Source organism: Heliangelus exortis, chromosome 15 (assembly GCF_036169615.1).
Source record: "Heliangelus exortis chromosome 15, bHelExo1.hap1, whole genome shotgun sequence".
NCBI classification, from domain to species: domain Eukaryota; kingdom Metazoa; phylum Chordata; class Aves; order Apodiformes; family Trochilidae; genus Heliangelus; species Heliangelus exortis.
Window position 1 is genome coordinate 12,491,079 of NC_092436.1, and position 24,963 is coordinate 12,516,041.

Genomic DNA, 24,963 nt, shown 5'->3' on the forward strand with positions numbered 1-24,963 from the left:
CCTGAAGATTTCATCCTTTTTGGGTTTGCTATCCAGACCCCATCCTATTTGGGCTTGCTGTGACACAGTCAGGTTGTTACAGCACAAGCAGGAAATCATCACCAACACTAACACTGGTGACAGATGCTGTCCTGACAGTGACAGAGGAGACACCTGCACACAGAGCCCAGGGTGGCAATGTCCTGTGTCCCAGGGGAGTGTTGCCAGGCCTGGAGAAAGCTGATCTGGTGCTCTGGGTATCTGCTGCTGCCTTCCAGAAGCAGGGTGGCCAGGGCAAGTCCAGCTGCCACAGGCCCCAGAGTCCCAGGTGTTTATTCATTCAGAGCTGCTTGGAGAGCAACAGGGATTCTACCTGAAGCAGTTTCCTGGTGCTCCCTGGCTGATTCGGGAAAGGTGATGGTACAGTGATGTTTGTTGGGGGTTTTTTTGTTTGTTTGTTTTTTTGCAGGAGGGCAGAGTTGTCCATAGCAGGTCAAGATGTCCAGAAAGCCAGATGTAATGTTGATGACTTGGCTCTCACTCCAGCAAAGTTGCTGCTAACTGACAGCCTCGAAAATGAAAGGCAAAGGAATCACACTATAAACACTGTTAAGGGCTGACTTGAAGGCTTCAAAAACGTTTTGTTAGCAAAATCTGCTCTTTCTCTAATAGAAGCTTTAAAATATTCAAGTCACCCTTACATTGTGGCAGGTTAAATGTTCTTTGTTCACAGGTGCAAGCTCCACTCCTCCTGCTATCCCAGATCTTTTTCTAGCCCAATAATTTGATAAATTTTCCTTAACATATGTAATTTCGGAGTGCCCTCTGGTGTACAGATATGCCCAATGCATCGCACTCTCTCTGTCTTCCCTCTAACAAATCCAGGTGCTTGTAAAACTTTGCGAAGAAATGAATGACAGCAGTTTACACCTACAGTGATATTGTCCCCAGAATATCTTCCCAAAGTGTTTGCAGGTACAGGTCTGGTGTCCCCAGCATCCTGTGGCTGTGACATCCAGAACTCTGCCACCTGTTTGGTGAGAATCTGGCTTCTCCTTTCTTTCTCTTTCCTTTTTTTCTTTTTTTAATTTTTAAATTTTATTTTTATTTTTTAAATTTATATTTAATCTGCCACCTACAAGTTTCATTTTATGTCCCCTGTTTCTTTTACTAGTAGAGACAGCAGGTGGTTGTTTCTCATTCTCCATGCTACTTGTTACTAAATAGTCCTTTATTTTGTTTTTTCACAACAGGACCATTGCCTCTTAAAGTGGTGAAGATGTGGCTGTACCCTGCACTCATACACTGACCTAATGCTATTTTCTATTTCTCTCCCAGCAATTCCTAACATTCAATTTGATTTTTTGACCTTTGCAGTGCTTCAGACAGATCATCAAGCTGTGTACTACATCTCTGAAGTCACATTTGTGATCAGAGATCAGGCGAGAGCCCATTGCTTCATCTGTAAAATTTTCACACCTGTAGCTTGAAAATGTGATAAATGTCCATTTGTGCTGTAAATATCTTTGTCCAACAGCCTCCAGAGGCCTACAGGCATTTAAACTTCTCTATAAGTGAGCATATAAGGTGAACCGAGGATGTTTTGTGTGCAGAAGTCCTTTAAACTACACTGGAATGCTGCTGCAATGCTAAAAATACCTGACTGTGGCTGAGTCCCCTCGGACTCCACTCTGTGAGACCCCACAGTAAGGGTTCTTCCAGCAAGAAAGGTGTACCTGGGGCCAGACTTCACTGGTGGAGCATGTGGCCTGTGAGAGGTGGCTCTGGGGTCACTAGATGGTGCTGCCGGCCTCGAAATTAGAGCAGACAGCGCTGGGGAGAGTTCACTCCTGAACTTGAACCCGGAGCATCTGCCCTGAACCATGGCTGACTGAGCCCTCCTTACATGCTGCCCAACCATAGGATGGACCTGCCCCTTGGACCCTGGCAGTGAAGGAATACAACTGATGGAGGAAAATCAGGAACTGGATGTGTGCTGCACCCCAGCCTGGGGTCTTAGCTGGGCCCTTCCTTGAGCCTGCAGGAACCAGGCAGGGGCTATTTTAAAGCCTGGATTAAAGAAGTAGCAGATATTAAAGTGGCCACCGGGACAGGCTTTTATGTGATCCCTGCAAGTGTTCCAGCCCAGACTGGATAGAACATTGAGCAACCTTCTCTGGCAGGAGGTGTTCTTTTCATACCATACAACTAGATGGTCCTTAAGGTCCCTTCCAACCCAAACTAATCTGGAATTCCATGTGGAGTACCATGTATTCTCTTCCATCTCCACCTGGCCTTGATCACTTGAGGTGATCAGCAGAGCTCAGTGATGCAGAGCATCACTCTGGGATGGAGTTCATTAGGTTAAATAAGCATGCTGCAACAGTGAGTGACTGACACCCAGGGGTCCTTCTGAGCATCAGTGTTTATTCTGTGAAACATCTCTGGTTTTATACTTGTCATTATCTTGTCCATGCTTACAGGCATAGCTCCTATTATTTTATAACTGGTCATTACAAGTTGTTCACATGCCAGAAATCCAAAGCCTATAGGTTGTAACAAGCTGTCCACGAGAAGCAGAGCCTCCTCTAATTGGTTAATGTAATCCTCCTAATCAGCAAAATATGTGCTACTCTGTTCTTTTGCCAGGGTCTTGTTGTGTTTGTTGCCTACATTCTTCTTACTTAAAGTTGTTAACTGCTTTTGCTTCAAGGGCAAAGCACTAGTTTAGCTAGGCCAAAGTTTCCAAAGCTGAAAGCACTGCCTGCTGCATAAGCAAAACAGGAGGCTGGGCTGGCAGCAGATATAGTAACTGTGTACAGCAACAAATGATATTCCAGGGGGACACGTTGTAGACAAGCTCATGGGACAAGGGCATTTAGCATCCCTGGAGCTCAGCAGGCAGCCTTGCCAGCTTTTCATGCCCATAGTACACCAGTTCCAAATGTGTACTGCTCCTACTGGGAGGTGGTCTCACCTTTGGGACCAACAGGGCACAGGAAGTTTCAAAGTATGTTGGTTTTAGGACCATTTGTTTTCCAGGATTAAAATCCAGAAAACAGCGCAGGTGGAGAAGCAATCTGTATGCAAGATATGCCCTGGAGTCATGATTCCCCAGGAGGAAACAGCACCTGGGAGTGCAGGCAGGATCCCACATCTAAAATGTTGCTGCTAAGCAATACATGTGCACAATCTACAGAAGTTGGCAGAATTCAATTTATCTGCTGATGACATCCTCTTTAAGGACCAGAGATTCTCAGTTGTTATGGACTGTCCTGGGTATTGGCAAGGGCTGGGAAAAATATTCAGGCAACTATTTCTTCTTGAATTGTATCTGGTACAGAGTTTTCTCCTCTTTCTCTCAAGATACGACTCTAATGCTTGGCCAGCATGAAGGCAGGTGAGCAGAGACAGCTCATCCCTGCATCACATTACAGAACTCAACAGAAGCAGCGTTCTTCTTGCACCCTGTCTTCTTTCCTCCCTTTCTTCCCAAACTATGGTCACACTAAGCCAGGTACTCCAACATCTAGCTCTTGTGGCACTAGACCTAGGATGTATTCTGGTCTGTGACCTGGTCCAAGCCTCCACAAAAACCCAGCTTTTACCATTTAGAGTTGCAAACACTTAGCTGAGATCCAGGCTAGTGCCACCACTGGGGCACGAGTAGAGGCACAACAGAGCCCCAGCTTCATGCAAGAAAACCAAGTGTACAAATTTGATGTGTTGTTAAGGGACCTATTTTCAGATATATGTTGTAGTGTCCACACATGGCAGGATCAGAAGTGAGAAGCCAGCTGCAGGTAAGACAGCAACACAGCTGGAGATTTTGTCATTATGTCACCATATAAATTAAGATTGCATAGGAAATCCTTATTGTGTCCGTAGCTCCTGATTGCCTGTGATTGTGCTATGGCTCTAACCATTTTTAAAATGCAATTTCTGAAGTTTTGTAAAAGCTTATGAAAAGAGAATTCCATTAAGGGAAACCATGTTGACTCCGATTTCTTCCTCAATTCTCCCTGTACAGCTATTTCTAAATCACTTGTAAGCTTTTTCAGCTATGCTGAGTATTACGCAGTGTAGAGCTGAGCAGAGTAAAATGATCGATATTGTAATGGACTTTTCAGCCTAGTACATGACAGAAATAATACATGTCATGATGTATGACAGCCCTTCTAAAGCCTCATGGAGCCAAGCGAGATGCAGTAGACATATATCTCCTACTTCCTACCCCTGTTTTGCTTCTCAGTGCCTTTGTTTCCTCCCACATTTATTTCCTCAGTAATGGAAGACTGTAATTGAATTAAAAGTGACTCTGTAGCACAAGGCTGTGCAGAGACTGCACTGCTCTGGGTGAGTTGTGTGCCCAGGGTCTGCTTTGTGAGCAGGTTTGGACCAGTAGCCATGGACCTCTGGTGGCATTACCCCAGCTGTGTGTGCAAAGAGTTGCAGCAAGAGTGTGCAAAGAGTTCATCCACCATTACCATGGAGAATTCACCTTCCTGCTCCAGTTTGCTTGTTATTCAGATGATGCCAAAACTTAAATTTGGATACTCCTTCCCATTTTCAAGCCAAATTGGAGCAATATCTTCCCTGCATCTGTCGGTCTCCTCTTGGCTGAGGTGTGACCAGTCTGCCAGTGACACCATCCACCATACATGTTGGGTTTCCCTGCCTCTGGATCCCTGTGCAGATCTTTCCTGTGTTGCTCTGCCAAGGTGCCACTCTTCCTATGTGGAAGGCCTCTCTTCAGAAGTAATTTACTTCTTAAAGATAATACCAAAGGAACCAACCCAAAAGTTACAGAATTAAATAAACGCTGCTCCTGTTTCCTAGGGCAATTTCAAGTGGAGTGAAAGGGAAGGGTAGCTTGTGGTGCTCAGGTGATTGCTCTGCTCTCCTCTGACTCAGCCTCCATCAGGGTGCGACTTCTGTACACACAGGTGGTGCTCAGCTTCCACACCAACCATGCCTGTACTACAGAATGCAAAGGAAAGATTGCTATGTTTTTATCTTTTGGCTTAAATACTCTTGTCCCATGCCACAGGTGTGTTACTTTGTATGTAAGGGGAAGAGCTGGTAGGAAGACGGGAAGAGAAATAGCAAAACCCCAAACCATTAATCTGAACCCATCTCAGCCTTTCCAAACCAGCTGTAATTAGTGTTGGGTGCTGCAGCAATCCAGCCCAGACACCCTGCAGAGACAGGGCCAGGATGGTGCTGGTGTCACAGCAAAGTGGGGTGCCAGGCCAGGTGGCCTCCAGAGGTGACTTCAGAAGGCATTATTCTGTGACACACAAAGTGAGCTCTCTCAGCAGCCCAAATCCCCCACCTGCACTACTATTTATTGCTGTACCTTGTCTTCACATACAAGTCAATTTTATTATTATTGTATTTTAGTTAGCCTGTGGCAATCCACTTGACAACACATCAGCAGACAATTGCTTTAATGTTAACAGGATTGTAGGGGGATGTATCCTGGTGTACCCATGGCTCAGGTAACCTTGTGTGTGGGAAACTAATTGTGTCTTGCAAATAGGAGACTTTAGATTTGAAAATAAGCTTAAAGCATATGGACTATGGAACAGTATTTACTGTTTTTCAAAGGGGTGAGCTTTTGAGGGAGTTAGAAAGAAGGTGAATGCCATGTTTTGAGAGATAAGATTTATTTTACTACAGCATCAGTTCTTTTTAGTTTCAGTTTTTCTCATTTCCAGCAAAATAATTTGATTTTCTTACTCTATGAATATGAATGCAGGTATTACCACTACACATTTCCAATTAATGGCAAGACATAAACACTCATAGGCTATATACATTTGTTTTTGAAGAGTTGGGGTGAAGATATCTCAAGATTACCTAGTTTACAGCACCCAGACACATTTGATTTATACAGATCAGCCCCTGAATATGAGGACAGCCTGGGACAGTGCCTCAAAGACATCCCAGTGATGGGCTCATGGTGTTAATGCACACACAGGCACTTCCAGGACTTGTGGCTCAGTACAAAAACCTGATTTTTAATTTTCCCCCATGCCAGTTCACATGGAACAGGTCCCACCCGATGTGCCAGCTGAAAGGGGGGGGTGTTCCAAAGTATCTGTTGGCCCCTGGCCCTCAGAGCCCAGTGGCACAGGAGAACAGACTGAGACTGGCAGCTCATCTTCAGAGGTGTGGAGTCAGGAACAGGGGCTGCTTCTATTTTGCTTAATCAGAGCTGACAGGGGCTGTAGAAGAATTTCTTCTATGTTTGAGTGTACCCTCAGTAAATTTGCAGATGACACCAAATGAGGTGGCTGTGTGGATCTGCTGGAGGGTAGGGAAGACTTACAGCAGGACCCAGACAGGTTGGACCAATGGGCCAAGGTTAACTATAGGAGATTTAACAAGGCCAAATGCCACATCCTGCACCTGGGTCATAACAACCCCATGGGGAGTTACAGACCTGGGGAAGTGTGGTTAGAGAGCTGTGAGTTGGAAGAGGACCTGGGGGTATCGGTTGGCAGTAGACTTAATACGAGTCAGCAGTGTGTGCAGGTGGCCAAGAAGGCCAATGGCATCCTGGCTTGTGTTAGGAACACTGTGGCTATCAGGAACAGGGAGGTGATCATCCCCCTGTACTCAGCTCTGGTGAGTCCTGTGTTCAGTTCTGGGCACCTCACTATGGGAGTGACACGGAGGTGCTGGAGGTGTCCAGAGAAAGGCAACAAAACTCATGAAGGGCCTGGAGCACAAATCCTGTGAGGAGCTGACAGAGCTGGGGGTGTTTGGTCTGGAGAAGAGGAGGTGAGAGGGGACCTTATGGCTCTCTTCAGCCACCTTGAGGGAGGTTGGGGCGAGGAGGGAAACAGCCTCTGCTCCTGAGTGAACTATGAAAGGAGCAGAGGGAATGGATGGAAGCTGCACCATCCCTGGGGGCATTTAAAAGGCGTTTGGACCTGGTCCTGAAGGACATACACAGTTTAGCAATTAGATTATGGTGTTGGTCAAAGGTTGGACTGGATGAGTTTGGAGGTCTCTTCCAACCTAAACCATCCTGGAATCCTGTGGTGAGCATGTTTCACTGGAACAGGGACCTTCCTGTACATGGCAGAACACCAGTGGATGCCCCACAGCACCCTCAGCCCTCTGTGGCTCAGCACCCACTAAAGCCACGCTGCTCCCCAGCTCGGGGTCACTGAATGCAGCACTCAGGCTCCTGGAGGGGAATGGAGCTGGGATGGGGGGAACAGCTCACCCCACAGGGAGGCCTGTCCTCCACAGAGCTGTCTGTCAGTCAGTGAGTCAGTCAGTCTGTCAGTCTGTCTGTCAGTCAGTCCGTCAGTCAGTCAGTGTGTCAGTCTGTCTGTCAGTCCGTCAGTCAGTCAATCAGTCTGTCTGTCAGTCAGTCAATCAGTGTGTCAGTCAGTCAGTCTGTCTGTCAGTCAGCAGCCACCAGAAGATCGCGGCCGGGCACAGACACCTCTCTGGCCTATCTCCCTCCCGGCCCCTCACGATAGGCAGCTGTCGGTACCAGCGGTACCAGCCGGGCACAGGGGTTCCCGCCCCTCGAGCCGTATCCACCCCGTGACGGCCCCGCCCCCCCCGCCTCGCGCCCCCTCCCTACGTGTGCACGCGGCGCCGCGAGCAGAGGGGGCGGGGGGGTTCGCATGTGCTGGGGGGGGGAAGGGAGGGGGGAAAACGGGACGGCGCATGCGCAGGGGCGATCGCGCGCCGAGGGGGCGTGGCGGTGCGGCGGGTCTCGCGAGAGCACGCGGGGTATAACCGCGGGTGGGCGGGGACACGGGTTCCTTTGGATCGCGTCCGCCCGCAGCGCCGCATTTCGCCCCGCGCCGCGCGCCCCAGCAGGCCGAGAAGATGGAGGACAGCGCCATGGACATGGAGAGCATGGGCCCCCTGCGCCCACAGACCTTCCTGTTTGGTAACCGCCTTCCGCCGCCTGCCGGCCTCTCGGCGCCGTTCTGAGCCTTCGGGCCCCGCCTGGCCGGACCGAGCTGTGAGGCGACCGATGGCGGCGGGGCCCGCGGGCCGGCCGCGCTTCACCTTTGCGGGGCGTTGCGGGGTGGGATGCGGGTGTAGGAGCTCGCCGTGCCCGAGCCCAGTACCGCCGCCCGCGGCTCCCGCCCCACGTGGCGCGCAGCGGGCACGTGGCGGTGGCGCGGCCTGGTCCGGCCACGCGCGCGCTTTTGTTCCCGTCGGAGCGGCCGCGCCGAGCACGTGGCGGGGAGGGCGCGGGTGGGCCCGGGCCCCCGGACCGCATCACCTCCCCCTTCCGGCCCGGGACAGGCCCGGGACTCCCCAGCGGGTGGCCCGGGAGGTGGTAAAGCCCCGGGGGGAGGTGAGCGGGGAGGGCTCGGACACAGTGCGCAGGAAGGGCCCCGGTGAGAGCGGGGTGGTGGCAGTAGGCCGCGGGATAGGCTGGAGTTTCCGCGGCCCACGTGTTCCGGGCCTCGTGGAGGGCTGTCGGTTCTCTGTGCGAGCACCGGGGCTCGAAGCGCCGAGTTCCGCTACAGCGAGGGTGGGGAAGGGCCCGCGCCTTGGCCAAACGGGGCACTGATAATTAAATTAATTTTACAGGCTGCGAGCTTAAAGCAGATAAGGAGTATCAGTTCAAAGTAGATGATGAAGAAAACGAGCATCAGCTGTCCTTGAGAACGGCAAGTATTGGTCGGGCTTTAGTTCTTTGTAGGCAGTGGTGTGCAGTGATATGAGAAGTGAGGTTTTTATCATGCATCTTTATTTCCTTAAAATTGTGTCTTTTAGTGTCGTTTTAATGCAAAACTATATAAGTCGTTATTGGGAATGGGGCATACCATGTCTCTTGAAATCTTTTATGTACTGGATACTGGAAAAAAACCAAAAAACCTTTAAATAATGAATCTAAGGGAGTCTTTGCTGAGCACAGTTCTCCTGGAAATGTACACGGGGGTCTCCTGGTTGTGTCCTTCAGCACAGCAGGCAGGACATAAGAGTCAAGGCTTTTCTTCTGGCCTGAGTACGTTAGGCTTGGTTAGTGGAAAGATAACATGCAACAACTACAGGAAAGTAACAAAGGAGTTATAGCCTCTTTCTACTTCATAGTTTCTTCCTATGTTTATTTAAATATGAAAGAGACTATGATGATACCTGAGAATAAAAGAACTGTATATTAATGGATTGCTTCCTACAGGACCCTTGTGCAGTTATGTTCCCCACACTTAGTGACACTTAAAATACCTTAACATGGGTGTTACAGTTTTGTGAATCATGTGCCTTCAAGTCTTGCATTTTATGAAAATCACAGCCTAGGCTTGACAATTACTAACTTGTTCTTCATTAGAATTTCTTTTGAGGGCAGAATATAACAGTGAAGGATGTATAAGAGAGGTACATGTGGATAGTTATAATGTCTGCCATAGAAGTTACCATTTATGCCATGTAGGTAATACAAGTCACTGAGTAATACTTCAGATCTATGGCTTTCTCCAAAGATCCTGGTTTTGGAAAATTACACATAGTGCATCTTCCGGTGCTGTTCACGCCTCATGGGGGATGAAGCAGGCTGAATGCATACTAGTCCTTCAGTTTTTAGGGTTGTGGGGAAAAAGTTGTAATTCAATAACCTGTTTTTTTTAAAGACAAATGATACACCCAAGATATGAGCTTTGAAATAACATGTGTCAAACTGGAAATGTTTAAGAGGCTTCGAAGAACTAACACATAGCTACAAACAGAAATGCCTTGGTGAGCAGGAGGAGGTATTGGAAAATAAAGTGTGAAGGCAGCAAATAGCAGGTGATGGATCTGTGCACCTGATAAAAAACCAGAGGTAGAAGAATTGACAGACACGTTAGCTAAGACAAAAATGAGTCAATCCAATTCAATAAAAAAGGGTGGAAGTGAAAAGGGAGAGGAATCTATGCAAGTAGAGGTAGAAAGTGGCATGAGGGCTTCAGTAGATGTCTTGCCAATGGTAGCTGAGAACACAGAGGCATGGGCTCTGGTTCATTACATATTTATTGCCGGTGTGCATTCCTTCAGCATAGAAATAAAAGCACACAAGTGGGTGCTTGCCAGGCATGAATTAATAGTAAAGTGCAATTAGCAGTATTGCTTGAACCTGGTGTGACTGTGGGTGGAGGGCATGCTCTGAAATTTCTGTACTGCTGGGCGGTCCCAGCAGCTGGTCCAGTGTTGCTGCTAGACCATTTGAGAGGTGAGAGCAGAGACCCAATTGCACCCCCTTTAATTTACAGCAACAAAAGTTTCTGTGAATCCTATATCTTGTTTCTTATCCTTCAGTCTGATCATTGCAGCCTGCCTAAAACTCAGCTATTGGAGAAAGGAAATTGTAGTTGCATGCCACTGTCTGAAGTCTACACCCACATCTTCCAGTGAGGCTGAAAAGTTTATTTTTATGAGCATTGAGAGAGGAAATGGGGAACCTTGTTCAGTTGTCTTGGAAATTACTGCATTACTTCAAGGGATACTTGGTTTTCACATCTCCTTAATGTAAGCCTGACTCAAGATGCCAGAGTTCCAGAGAACTGGAATATCAGGCCTGTCCTGTGTCTGCCACTCATTTCCCTCCCTGCAGCTATGGCTTTTTAACCTTCACAAAGTGCCAGAGTAGTGTGAGGAATCCTGGCACTTCAGTTTTGAAATGCTTTGGGATAGCAGCACTCAGTCCTTGGTGAAATTAAAGCAGAAGGCATGTGCATAAATGACAATGTTGAAGTGAGCAGTTGAAAGACTTTGGAATATTAGGGGAAGTTCTCAAAACCTGCACTCTACTTCACAGGTTACTTTAGGGGCTGGTGCTAAAGATGAATTACATGTTGTAGAAGCAGAAGCATTGGACTATGAAGGCAACCCTGTTAAAGTAGTACTGGCATCTCTGAAAATGTCAGTGCAGCCTACGGTAAGTACAGGAACTTGAAAAACTACTGAAAAACAGGTCTTAGGTGAGAAAAAGATGACTTGGGGAAGGTTTTTGTTGGCTGAACTTTAATGAAACTGCATGGTGGTCAGGGATTTCAGTGTCAGTTCTGGCATGTGTAGTAAGTACAAGGGAAATTTGAATTTTTAAATTTTTTTTTTTTTGCCTGTTAGATTTACTCTAGTCATGTGGTCATGATAGACTTCTGAGTGAAATACACAATTCTTAAAAGAAGTGCTAGTAATTATGCATGTCCTCTCAATGTATCCAAATGTGTTGGCAAGCAGAAGCACCTATAGACTACTGCTTTTTTGAGGCTGGGATGATAAAAACCTGGTTTTACTGCAAATCCCAAGCTCTTAGGACATGCTGAAGATGACTGTTACCCTTCCTTGATTTAAGGTCATATTGCTTGTTGTTCCTACCATTGGGAATGTAATTTGAATCAGTGCTGCTTGTGGTCTACAACTGGAACTGCACAGTGCTGAGGGCAGGCGGATAATGTTCAAATTGTATTGCTGCCGAGATCAGGAACAAATGTGGACTGGTCTGGTGGTGAAAAGTGTGCTTTAATTACAGTAAGCAACAAGAGTGTAGTGTAAGCCCTGATGTGGCTCATTTGACCAAACACTTCTGGAATTCTCTCAAATTTGAAGTAATTGCATTAGTTTTGGATCTAGTCTACAGATTTATATATTTATATATATTTAGTACTTGAATAAATAACAATGCTTTTTCATGTAGGTTTCATTAGGTGGCTTTGAGATCACACCACCTGTGGTCTTGAGGTTGAAATGTGGTTCGGGGCCTGTTTACGTCAGCGGTCAACATCTTGTAGGTATGTGTTGTGTATTGCTACTTGTCATCCCCAGCAGCACTTGGGATGTGCCTGGCACCTCAGGCAGTGCTTTCTATTAACACTCTGAATCCTTAACTCACAGTCCTCAGAGGCAGGAGGTAACTGCAGGACAGAAGAGTTTGAAGGAATGCTTGCATACCTTTCTGCATCTCTGATGTTGTGTGGTTAAGGGGAGTTCACCAGTTCACTTGCAATTTGAGTTCTGATTTCTCCCCTTAAAAATGGGTATTAGATTCCTGGGGAAAAGAGGGAGAAGACTGCCCATTAAATTGTTATAGAGTTTGCACTAAAAACTTAGGGCAGGACCAGCCTTTTTACTTTGTAGGGTTGCCTTTGAAACTGATCTTTCAAAGATCACTTAATTGTGAGAACTTACAGAAATGGAGGAAATCTGATTGTTGTCTTTCTATGGCTTCTTTTCTGTGGGGAACTTTCCAGGCAGTATATAGATGGTTATTCTCCCATTTTGGATTTCTTTGTAGTATCTGCAGTCAGCTGGAAAAGTTTTTGATCTCAGTGATTAGGTTTCTGGCAGGAAGCTTCCTCCTACCAGTTCAGCATCTCAGTTAGGCATTGCCTATTGAGTTATGGGTGCTACTCTGCTATTTGTTTCTTACTAGCAATCTTTATTTTAAATACTGTTAAATTGGGTTTTTTACACATTACCATCACTTCAACAGCATTAGAGGAAGAACCAGAATCAGATGATGAGGAAGATGATGCAAAAATTGTGAATACTTCAGCAAAGAGACCAGCAAGTGGAGGAGGAGCTAAACCACCACAGGTATAAATAACTGGTCTGTAGTATTTTATTTCAGTTTAATGTTAAAGCTGCCTCTAGGACTAAGTTGTTCTATTTCCTGCTGTGCTTAATATGTAGTCTGTTGATACCTGTGTGGAAGGATAATTTTGTACTTCACAAGTATTAAGTTACAGAAGTGAAGTTAAACGCAGGTATTTTCCAAAGCTTTGCTGGAGGGGGGCTGGTAGGAAAGCTACTTCTGTGTAGACATTTTGTCCATCACAGTAACTAGGTGTGTGCAGATTTTGGCATAACATCAGCATAATGCAACAGTTTAAATGCTGATTAAAGCTCTGCAGTGTGGACAGGAAAGGTTCATATGCTCAGCTTGTGTGTGTACAGCACAAGCGCATGCTGTAAATTTTTCTCTGCTTGAATTGGCAGCTGTAACTTGATTTTTAAGCTAAATTGATGGAAAACAGTCTCATAATTGTACCACAAACTGTTTTGGATCAAGGTTGCTGTTCATTAAGACAAAGCAGTATTGACACTTCACATACTTGCTTTTTTTTAAAGAAAAAAGCGAAATTATCAGAAGATGAGGATGATGATGAAGATGAGGATGAGGATGATGAGTACGTATTCTTGCTCTGATAGTGCATGCTGAAATAATACAGGTAAACTGCTTCAGAATAGAATTATGCGTCATAACTGGATGTTAAATGAGCAAGCTACTTGTGGTGCTTCTTCACTTTTGTAGCCTAGGAAATCTCTGCAATGCAATCTAAATTAGTGTTACTGAAATGTCATACTGGATTATCAAGTATAGATTATCAAGTATAGATACAGAATTTCTTTATTGGCAGTAGCGTAAGTCCTAAGATAATGTTCCTTCAGTATTAAAGCATAAGGGAACACACTGAACTGCTGTAGCCCCATACTAAGTAGATGATTTGGACTAACAACTTGCCATGTGTTGGAGCAAAGTATAAAGTTAAAATTGCTGCTTTCATGAATAATACATTTTATTGGGTGGAGGTTGAAGACTTAATTCCTAATGTGGTGAAAGATGTGAGCATGAATTTAAGTTCTGATGAGTGTCTTTCTAATTGTAGTGATGAGGATGACTTAGAGGATGATGAGGAAGAAGTGAAAACACCAATGAAGAAAGTAAGTGGCAGATAATAAATTTACACACACATTTTGACTCTCCTCACTGCTGAGGGATTAAACAGCTTGTTTAATGAACTGGGAAGGATGTGAGTGGTAACACCAAATGGGCTTACTGTCTGCATCTGAGTTTATTCAGACAGGGGGAGCAAGTGATAACACCTCTTAAGTTACTAATAGGTGTCAAAGTAACTGTCCTGATTTGAATTGTCTTTAAGGATTCTTTGAGGATTCATATGAAGACCTCTAAAGCAGAAGGGAGGGCAGGGCAGGGCTGTGTTTGCTCAAGTGAGGTAGCTGTTCAGGTTTGAAATTTTGCTTTTACTGTAATGCAGAAGCTAGTTGAAGCTTCCTCTTCAGTGCAGTGTTCTGTTGGAACTAGGTGTCTGTATGAGGGGTGACAGTAATTGGGCAGATGGTCCCTTCAAGCAGTGAGTTATTTGGAGTGTGCGAATGGGATACTTTTGATTTGGCTTTGTCTGCTTAAAGAAATTGTAATAGGACATTAGAATACATCAGTGTGAAAGTGTATCCACTGATTTATTCACAGCAGAGGGGTAGCCGGGTTCTTAACATTCAACTGCAGTTGTCATCCTGGGATGATTGTGTGTGTGACTGTTGGGCAGCAAACAATCCTCCTCAAACATGTGGGTTGTGGTTTGCCTGTTCAGTTTTGCATGCTGTGAGATTTTTTTCAGCAGTGAAACATGCAATTAAAGTATCTAAATGTGTGAGCTCTTGGAAAGGGCAGGATTCAGGCAGCCAAGCACTGGAAATTACATGTCCCTCAGTGCCATCTGGTGGTAAAATAAGCTAAGACAGCTTAGCTACTGTAGAAGTATAAAATTTTTTTTTTTGAACTTGGGGTACTTTAGCTTGGATTTATATGTAAATATCTGCTGCTTAGAGTACTTTAGCTTGGATTTGTAACTAAATATCTGCTGCTTAGAAACAAACATATTGTGTTTTACTTCACTGTATGCTGCTCTGTTCTAATGAATTTCTATAGGTGATACCTGAGCTGCACATTTCCTGCCATCTAATGAAACCTAATGTGGCTGAATGAAATGGCTCCCTGATGTATATAGGAATATAAGGACCCAGTTCTTAAATATATGCATTGCATTGCTGGCATGTATCCCAGGTGATAGTTGTGTATGACACGCCAGACTAGGTGATGGTTGTGTTGGAAAAAAAAAAAAAAAAAAGTACTGTGTCAAATGTGTGGTGTCCCATGTAGAGTTATGGCATTGTAACAACTGGTTATGTGTTGTGGTACACCAATAGTTCTTAATTTGAGTTCCTGTAGTATACAGGCTCTTTTCTTTAGTGCAGTGGAACCTTGGCATGTTGCATGGGCAAGGGTCTGAGTATTATGTTAATGAGTCTAATATTTACTAGCAGTTTTTGATGACAAAGTAACTTGAATGCTTTCTTTTCAGCCTGTCCGTGAAGCTGCAGGAAAAAATATGCAGAAAGCAAAGCAAAATGGAAAAGACTCTAAGCCCTCCACACCAGCATCTAAATCAAAAGTGGGTGAAGAAAATGAGAAACCTAATGTTAATTCTAGTGTACAAGCTAGTTTTCTTGCTTAATGGTAACTTGAAATAATGGAGATAAGTGTTTGAATTTTCATATAAAGCATGCTGGGGTTATTGCATGTACAAGATGATGGGTGCCAACTGTAGGCTGCTAATAAAGAATTCTCACCTAGCTGATCCATGGGAGAGCTAAGTTCTCTTGTTCACTTGATTCCTGCTTGTCAAGCTTCCTTATGCAGGTTTTTCTTGCTGCATGTGCTTAAAAATACATGCAAAGAAGGTTGATAGTTAGTGTGGGATGGATGGCAGGATAGCATCCAAAAAGCACTGCAGGTGTGTACTTTTTAAGGCATGACCTTGTCTGGATGCAGTAATAGGGCAAATCTAAACTGAATGCTTGAATTATTTTCAGTTTCATTTTGTTGGGAGTAAGAGCTGTGCAGGCACAGATAAGCTATGCTAACTGTGGTAACTCCAAACTTGAGTGTTGTTCTGTATATATTCCAAGGTAGGCTTTAAAAAGGCTTTTTATAGAAAACCTGACCTTGTATAGTAAGCATCTTTACATATGTGCAAGTTCTTAACAAATGGAATATTTTTCAGACTCCAGATTCTAAGAAGGATAAATCTCTAACTCCAAAAACACCAAAAGTTCCTCTGTCATTAGAGGAGATTAAAGCAAAAATGCAAGCGTCTGTAGATAAGGTGAGTTGTGGGGACTTCAGGTTTGTCAGCCTTACTTTTACACTTCCACAGATCAGAAGCTTTCAAGAAATGCTTACGTGTCACTGATTGCCAAGCTGTTAACAGAGTATGTTGACATTGAAGCTCAGAGAAATGAAAACTCGGTTGGTACAAAAAAGCCTCTGTAAATGGAAACACCTACTTTGTTGTTCTATTCCTCCAATAGTGGTGATTAAGAATTCAGTATTTATTAGTGAACTGTGTCAGTTGAAATTTTTCAAAGAAACGCAAAAAGAAAAAAACCCTAAAGCAACAGGCTTGGTGTGATATGTATTCTAAAGTTGCCTCAACTAGTGAGTGCATTTTGTTTTGAGCAACTAGAGTAAAACAAAGAATTCTTATGCTTGGAATTTCTTCCTTTGTACATACTTAAAAAGCAGCATCCAGCTTAGATACCCAGATGCTTGTAAGGTGTTGTAACTTCCAGAAGGGGGAGATAAGTGCTTGTGGAAGGGATTACTGGATCAATGAAAATGTAAATGTTTGTTTACGTTCTGAACTGGAGGTTTGGTGTTGGTTGAGTGTCCTTGTCAATGGATGTTTCATTTTTAGAAGGTCATGGCAGTCACTGGGCTTTTGGTTGCTGTCAGCTTTGAATTAATTATGAGTATTCTTTTTGGCTGCTATATAAGTATAAAAAGGAAATTACTTGCTATGTTTTTACATTACAATGTAATAACATTTTTTCCCCCTCAGGCAAGATGGGAAACCAGTATGCTAGTTGGTGGTGCAGTTCAGTAAACATCTGTACTGCAGAGTTAAGTGTCTGACATGTAGGCTAGATGAGTCCTGGTTTTACTTCACTAGCTCAGGAGTGTACTTAGAGATTCTATGCTGGTTTATGACTGAACTAGATTGTTCTTTGGAGACAAAAATACACTTTGCTGTGAACTATTCTGGTTTTTTCAGTTTTTTTTTTTTTTGAGATAACCTCTTTGCCCCTTACATGGGCAACCAAGTCACCTAAAAAACTGGGATTTTCTTCTGCTAAGAATCTTCATGTTCTAAGGCAGTTTTGTCACAGGAATGCAAAATAAGACAAAGTGGTTCAGTGTAGGGCAGTTGCAGAGTGAGCAATGTCAGTTTGTGATCAGGATGGACAAGCATATCCCTAAACTGTGAATGTGGCATGGTGATAGATGGTCTCATTCTGTTAGGTCAAACTAACCTCTGGGATCTAGTGGATGCTTGGGTGGTTTCTTTCATGAGTTGGAGGAGCTGCAATTCATGTTGTTTTCTGCAGTGTAAGCAGCAGTAGCTGAGCTGCTTACAGCAGACAGATGTTCCTATGGAAGGACACATGCAGACCAGGTAACTGGCAAGTGGCTTTAGAACATACTTTCTGTTGCTGGAGAATTTTTACTGGGGAATTATATGTAAGCACAGATAAGTAGAAGCAAGAGCAGGTAGCATAGTCTTATTTGTTAGATGCTGCTAGATCATATCTTGGCTTGTGTGTCAACAGCCTGCAGGTTAGCAGCTTAAAATTACTGAATTCTTAGAGTGGAACTGCTGTAATATGTAGTAAGTAGACATAAAGTTCAAGCAGTCTTGCAGGAAAGCATCAGTACTTGACAAAATTCAGAAGTAAGACATAGTCCAAATGTTTTTTGACTGTAGTATTGCAGTTTCAGGTATTCCTAGTGTAGCTTTGTTTCAACATTGCTGAGTAGCAGCTAAGTATACTATCACGGTTGGTTAGATGTATTCCAACTGATGGACCTGAAAAATCAAAAGATGCTACTGATGGGGCAGTAGCATGTGAAAGTACATGGGTGTCTCTTAAACACTGTTTTGCCTTGAGAAGGATGAAAACATGAAGATAAACTTTGCCTGAATTGCTGAATCTGTTCTGTACATTTGAGTCTGTACAAAAACAGTTTCAGAGATTCAAGCAGATGTCTCTAGAACAGTTCTTTTAATTTATAGAACTAATGTATTATAATGAGCCCAAAAGGGTAGGTGTGAGATTAGTTAATTTTTTTCTTTAGAGAGCTTAGGTTGGATTCCTGCCTTTGATGGATAATAATGTCTCAAGGTGCCTGCTGTAATAAGAATCCATAAATAAGGAATTGGTTCTGGTTTAGCTGAATAGCATATGATCTTGGATACAATCAAGGTCCTCTGAGGTGTAAAATGCTTGTTAAGACGTGAGCATGAGTAAAGATGCTTGTACAGCCATTTTGGTGTGTAGACCATGTTCCTATGAGAAATACGTGGGTGCTGTAGAGAAACAAACTTTGTCAGATGGTTTAAAAGCAGTTGAAAGTGTATTTCAAAGGGTTGAAGCTTCTTAAGTTATTACTGGAATTATAAGCAACTTGCATGTACACTAAAGCTTGCTTTTTTCAAAATAGGGTGCTACCCTTCCTAAGCTGGAACCCAAATTTGCCAACTATGTTAAGAATTGCTTCAGAACAGAGGACCAGAAGGTAACTGAATTTATTGGAACTTTGAAGTCCAAAAACTTTTATTTCCTGACTTAGGGATTCTTTTCCACTTCTTAATCTTTTCAAGCTTTGGACTATTTCAAAGGGTTACAAACCACAAACAATACGTGAAATTAAATAAATGGGAACGGTTTTAAGGGTTTAGTTGGCTAAGATGGGAAAGCTAATATTTTATTACATTTTTCCAGCTTTTATATGGTTGGTAAATTATCTCTTGCTTACTGAACCCACAGAATTTTCCTTTTGGCACCACATTGGCTAAGGAAATTAGCTGTGGTTTTCCTTGCTGCTGAATTTGGCCACCTAGGCCAGTCTGCTGTTCAGCCTTTTGTTAGGGTGGGTGTCTGGGAGGGGGAACTGTTTTGTGATTGAGATTATGGCTTGCTTGCTACATTTTCTCCCAAAGTCAACTGAAATCTTGTAAGAGGGCAAGCCAAAAGGTGGTATCAGGAAGCAAGTTACTGAATTAGTAGACATACACAGGCTAAAAGCGTGTCTTAGATTTTCCCCATCAAAATTCCTCTAAGTTAAAACTTTCTTCCAGTGACAGAATTCCTTATGCTTTTCTGCTTCCTTCAGTGGTTCAGAGTAAACTTGTCTGATAGACAAATTGATAGTTCTTGAATGAATGTTTAAAAGCAGTTTGCCTCAGCTACTGGAGTTGGTCTGACGTTAGCCAGGGTAGGCAGAGTTCAGCCAATATTTGCCTGGCTGGTCCACACCCATCCTCTCTTTTACTTTCACTAAATTCTTACTGTGGTGGCTTTGAATTAAGTCTTCTAGCAGCAGGACCTAGCATCTTGCTTTTGACTTGATTTTCTTTGAAAGGAGGGGGAGGTTTGGTGTAATTTGATGTCAATATTTGGAGGAGTAAGTGGAGATAGTAAACTGAAAATAATTAGAAAATTAGATTTTGATTTCTAACTTTCTGTGTACACTTGCAGGTCATTCAAGCTCTCTGGCAGTGGAGACAGACTCTGTAAGAAAAGAAAACAGTTTAAACAGTTCATTGAAATCTGCAGTCTTATTTCTGTAACTATTATTTGGCTGTCCTTTTTCAAATGCTGAAAGCTTTCCTTACCATGTCTGATAAATGTCATCCAGATTACCTTGCCAAGAATGTGTTGTCCAAAATGCCTGTTTAGTTTTTAAAGACAGGACTCCACCCTCAGCTTCATTTTAACTATGTATGGAATGTTTTGATAAGGCATGGTGGTGGTGGTGGTCAGACAAATGGAAATGGTGGGGAGACTAAATGTACGTGGAAAAAAAAATAAAATTTAGTATTTTAATAAAGAACTATCGTTTCTTTTTTTTTTATGGGTTGGGGATAGTCTGCATACTGAACCTGGAAGATAACAGGGCTTTAAAGTTCTCTTAGGAACTACTGCTAAGTATTTTAGCTACTTCTCTTTATCAAGTATGCATGAGATACTCTCATTTGTGTTGTCAACTTTAAAAATTATTTTAACCTCCATGAGCCTTACAGCTGTGGAGCAGATGATTGGTGAGGGACTTTAGAGGAAACTTTATTCCTGTCTGGAAGTGACCACTAATTATATAATTGCCTAAAACAGCCTTTCCTGCATCTTGGATTTCTGACCCACTTCATTGCTCTTTGTTTTATGGTTTCTCTCTGAAAATGGAGTTTGTAGGGCTCATGACTCCACTTGTAAAATGTAATACTTTTCATTTGGGTATTGCTGTTTCTCTGAGGGGCTGCAGCCTCTGAGGTTGTCTCACGTAATGACTCCTGTGAGGGTTTTGTGGAGAACAGAATTAACTTTTGAATGCTGTAGGGTGTGCCTGGAGAGCTTACTCTAAGGGATCAGTGCCAGTGGATAAATTCCTGGGAATGATGAGGAGCTAATCTCCAGCATATCCCAAAAGCTCAGATGGGCAGGTAGTCTTTATTATGGTTCCTTTGGTCTTTTCTGATTATTGCCTGTCAATGGTGTTAAGAGGCTAAGTTAAAACCAATTTTTGGACCATACAAAGTAAGGATGCCAATATATAAAGGCTTTTTCAGATGAAGGAAAACATGCATATTGTATCTGGCACTGAACTCTTCTTTAAGGCTCTTGAAGCTGTATCACTCCAAATGCTTGAATGTTGTATCTGTGTTGTAACTGCAGTAATGGTATGAAGACAGAATATTACAAACATTTAAGCAGTTGTAACTATTAAACTTATTTAATCCTTGCTATGTGTGAGAGTGTAAATCAGTTTTATTCACAGCAAAAATCTTTTTTGAGAACAGAAGGTTATTAAAGCAGGCTTAGCAGCTTGAGCTTTTTTTCCACTTGAAGGAATTGCACAGTTGGGGTACTAAAGTGGTTTCCTATGCAAGATACAGTATAAACCTTTGGGCTTGTACTGATTAAGCATGGAGTCTCCTTTCTTTTACTGGATGTTCTTTTTTCCAAGTTGTTACAGAAGCACAATGTGTAATAGGGTTTGCAAAATTGTCATTGAAAATATTTTTTTAGGTTTACTATTAAAACCAACTTTCATTACACTATTTGGGACTCTTACGGAAAGTGTTGCAAGTCTCCAGAAGCAACTATTTCTTTTTTGGAACACAAGCCCAGCAAAGAGCATGGTAGAGGAGTGAAACGGTGCAAGTGTAGTGTCAGAGATTCATTTAAGCTTGAGTATAATTGCAGCATGTGAAGCAGCAGAGTGTAAGGGTTTGAAATGCCTGTTTTGGTGGGGTTATGTCAATAGATGATGTCATATGCACAAGTGAGAGCAAATTTCCCTGGTGAAATAGAGCTAATGGCATAGACAGGCTTATTTAAGCAAAATTGCCCTCAATTTTGCCTTGAAACAAGTGAAAATTGTGCTGTAATTTCAGTAAGAAGCTATCCAGCCGATAAAATACCCTCGAGTATGAAACTTCTCAGATGAACCAGGGTGGTGTCTGTCTGCAGGGCACTGACCAAACCGGGGCTGTGGATTCTGAGAGGATGGTGGAGCCCGTGGGGGAGTTCTCAAGGAAGATGTTTCTGTGCTGTAGCCAAGGTAACAATGCAAGTCAGGCTGTTTCTCATGATGAACAGGTGGTGGGTGGTGTTCCCCTGGGGTCAACATCTTGAAGAAGGGGTAAAGGAAACTGCAAAGTTAACACCTGCAGGAGGGAAGAGAGGGTGAGGTTAGAGCAGCACCTGAGTACCAGGACAGTGGGGGCAGAGGTGCCAGAGAAGGGATGAGACAGCAGCCTCTGGAGGGGCATGGGGAAGCTGAGGGGGCCTTGCAGCCTCTGAAAGTTCCTTGGTGAAGCAGATGGGGTTCTGCAGCCTTGGGGGACCCTGTGCCAGGGGAGGTGACAGCCTGGAGCAGCTGTGACTCTGCAGGCAGCCCCTGCTGGAGCAGTCTGCTCCTGAGGGGACTGCACCTGGTGTGAGAGACTCGTGTCAGAAGGGTCCTTGAAGGGCTCTCTTCTGTGGGATGGACCCAAGGGGAAGGGTGTGAGGAGTCCTCTCCCTGAGGAGGAAGGAGCAGCAGAGATGATGTGTGAGGAGCAGACTGCAAACCCCATTCCCCTGGTCCCCCTGTGCTGCTGGCAGGAATAAGGTAAGAAAGGGGGAGTGAAGTGGTTTGGGCCCTGGGAAGAGGGATGGGGAAGTCAAGTTTGCCTTTGACCATAATTAGTGAGTGATCCCTGCCTCTACCCATGACCTGTTCTTTATGTCTTCTGCCCCATTCCACAGTGGGTGAGTACTGAGGGAGCAGCCCCTGCTCCTCTGCCACTGTCTGGGCCTAAACCATGGTGCTTGCTCCTTGGGGAGTCCAAGGAAAGTGCCTGCCCCTAACCTTAGGCCTGTCTCGGGGTTCTGTTGACTCCTGTGAATCAAAGCAACTTGCCAGAATGGCACCTCAGCCCCAACACCGTGATGGGTGTGGGGTTCTGTTCTCCCTTGGTGAGGAAGAAGTGGAGCATGGCTGGCAGGAGGGTGGCTGAGAGTGTGTGTGGGCTGAGGTAATGCAAAACAGGGCCGGGATGGGTGGTGGTTCTGGGCTTCTTGCCACCCAGACAGTCCCCTGGGGGCTAAATTCATGCTGGAATATGCTCTCTGTCCTCTTCTTCTGGAGAAATCTTACCCAGATACCCCGAGCTATGTCCTGTCTCCTTCTGGTGTGCCATTACTCACGAGCAGCCAAACTCTCCCAACTTTCCCTTCTCTCTTTCCCTGTGGAAGAAATACATAGATCCTTATTCCTCTTGCCATTTTCACAAAGGGGTATTAAAGACTGGATCTGACTGATGAAATGTCCTAGAAAAAGCTGCAAATGAGTTGGAGCACCTTTCTTCCCTGGTCTTGGCAGGTGGGCAGTAGGTCCTGGCAAGCAGCAGCAAGCAGAGGTGGTTGTGTTCAGGTTTGGAGGTTTTGTGACCTGTTCTTATGGGTTGCTTTCTCTCATCCCTGGCTCTCCTCATCTGAATGAAGTGAGCTGAGCTTGTGTGATGGGGCACAGGAAAGAGATAAGGGACTTGGAGGAGTGTCTGAAAGGGCCTGGCTTGTCCTTCCCATTGCAGACACCAGAGGGAATCTCCTTCTCTGCCTGGTTGGTTTTTATCTACATTTACACTTTTGGGAGCAATTCTGTGTATTGTTTTCAATCCACTCTTCAGAGGCTATTGGAATTTCTGTCATACAAGTGGATTTTAGGTCATGCCTCATTTGGACAAAATAAAGTCACCAAATATACTAAATGTTTATTAATATGATGGAACTGTGCCGTGGAGGCTGCTGGAATCCTAATTGTAAGCATACATGGCCTGTGGTCAGTTGTATGGGGATGACTTCTGCTCTGCTCCTTACTTTCTTCAGAAACTCTTTTTCCCCTGCCACCACTTCCAACAGCTCCCCCCAAGCATGCCAGGAGAGCCTTTATAGGAAAAGAATTCTGGGAGGACAGAAGAAGAAAGGGTAATGTATATTAAAAAAAAAAGGTTATTTAGGGTCAAAAGTGAGAAGTGGAAAAATGGGACCCCTTAGTGGGATGCTCAGCAGGGTACCTCTGACAGTGACTACCACTTCCAGAGGTGGCCATGCAAGCAGGGATGTCCTACTGCCCAGAATGGAAATGACAAGAGAAGGCAACATAATCAGGCTACTCAAAAAAAGAACTGATGTGCCTGGTTCATTGTAGACTCTGCTTGCTTTATGCTGGTACTAGAAGCAATCTTTTTTAGAACTGAAGGTAGTTCTGTTAAGAGAGTTCTGCAATCCTATTTGAGATCCCTTCAATTAATTGCTGGGGCTCTAAGACTGCTGATCCCCATCTAATTCTGTTGTCTCATCTGGTATTCAAAATACAGTAGTTTCCTCTTGAATGAAAACAAATTTTCAAAGCTGTTTTAATATTAAGCCTGTGATTTTTATTTATTTTTTAGTAACTGCATGGGAAGTTTAAGGCTTATTGTAGCTTGTCAAGGTACTTGGTCACTGCCACCTTTTTTCATGCCTGATTCATGTAATGTTTCCTGTTACTCCTCATGATTGTCCCAGAGCTTGTAGTTATGATGTTTTCCCTAAAATGTCCTTAACTGGAGGCTTCTAGTGACAAAGATCTCTCTATATTGAGCTAGTGGATACTATCTTAGTGTTTGACTGTTGGTTCCTAAAGTACTTGCTTTTTCTGTTCTCTGTATGTAAATGTGTGTATGTGTGGACCCTGAGAACTACAGGCAACCAGGCAGAGCTTTCTATTTAATAATTAGGCTAACTCTGACCTTCAGGACATTATTCCCTGCCCCTTAACTCTTTTCCGCATACATTATTTCCTTCATATTTTCCATACAGAAATAGATTTGACTAAATGACCCCCTTCAAAGCAGTAGCATGTAATGGGCTCACATTAAGGGGACTCAGCAATTGTTATCTCCAGACACCAGAGAAGAACAGTGAGTTTGGGGGATCTTGGCTGCTTATTTTCTCCTTTAATTAGGAGATGGGCTTCTGCATGTTCCCTCTAGCTTTATGGTTCTGGATAGTCCCTTTAACCTCATTCCCATTTCTACCTCTTGCTCTGTAGATAGGGGTTGAGATGGTGGCTTGCTGGAGACACCGTAAGTCGAAGAGATTTAAGAGCTGTCAAGCTGAAAAACTCTAAGTTAAAGAAATATTAAGTTTTGAAGCTTAACAGTTTGTGATTTTTTTTTTATTTTATTTATTTTTTATTTTTTTTTTAGGGAAAAATGAAACCAGGGAGGAATATAAATCTAGGGAGCCAAGCCCTAGGATTTAATGTAGTACTGCAAAGGCTGGAAAGTAGAATTTCCCTCTGGTTTTTGTAGGGTTGTCTATGGAGGTTTGTCTCCTTGCCATCCTTCAGAAGTACTCAAGCAGCTGCCACATGCTTTCAGAGAGGAGCTGTAATGCTCCTGGGTAACAGGACCAAGAAAAGCCCATGGGCATCCTTCCTGTGCAGGACAGGCAGGACACAAGAGCAGGGGTGGCCAGGCTGGGGTGCATGTGCAGGCTGAGGGGACCTGGGCACTGGAGCTGGGCTACCTGGGACACCAATGTGTTGAGCTAGTCCCCTGGTCT

General features: G+C 44.0%; 2 protein-coding genes across 3 annotated transcripts in view; both read left to right on the forward strand.

The window, feature by feature from the left end:
* Nucleotides 1-7,732: 7,732 nt before the first annotated feature.
* NPM1 (nucleophosmin 1) lies at nucleotides 7,733-19,703 on the forward strand. 2 transcript variants are annotated; one of them, XM_071758364.1, is made up of 11 exons: nucleotides 7,733-7,903; nucleotides 8,560-8,639; nucleotides 10,763-10,882; nucleotides 11,645-11,738; nucleotides 12,440-12,543; nucleotides 13,078-13,136; nucleotides 13,617-13,671; nucleotides 15,114-15,203; nucleotides 15,816-15,917; nucleotides 18,314-18,388; nucleotides 19,351-19,703. In XM_071758364.1, the coding sequence occupies exons 1-11, from the start codon at nucleotides 7,840-7,842 to the stop codon at nucleotides 19,387-19,389; spliced, it is 882 nt and encodes a 293-aa protein (XP_071614465.1). In that variant the 5' UTR covers nucleotides 7,733-7,839; the 3' UTR covers nucleotides 19,390-19,703. The 2 variants fall into 2 exon arrangements, with proteins under 2 accessions (XP_071614465.1, XP_071614467.1); XM_071758366.1 differs by lacking the exons at nucleotides 13,078-13,136; nucleotides 13,617-13,671 and having other exon boundaries at nucleotides 7,743-7,903.
* A 1,844-nt stretch (nucleotides 19,704-21,547) lies between these two features.
* FGF18 (fibroblast growth factor 18) overlaps nucleotides 21,548-24,963 on the forward strand; it is a 77,892-nt gene continuing 74,476 nt past the window's right edge. The window contains exon 1 of the mRNA XM_071758808.1: nucleotides 21,548-21,982. The gene's annotated coding sequence lies outside the window, so the exon portion shown is untranslated. The remainder of the gene's footprint in view (nucleotides 21,983-24,963) is intronic.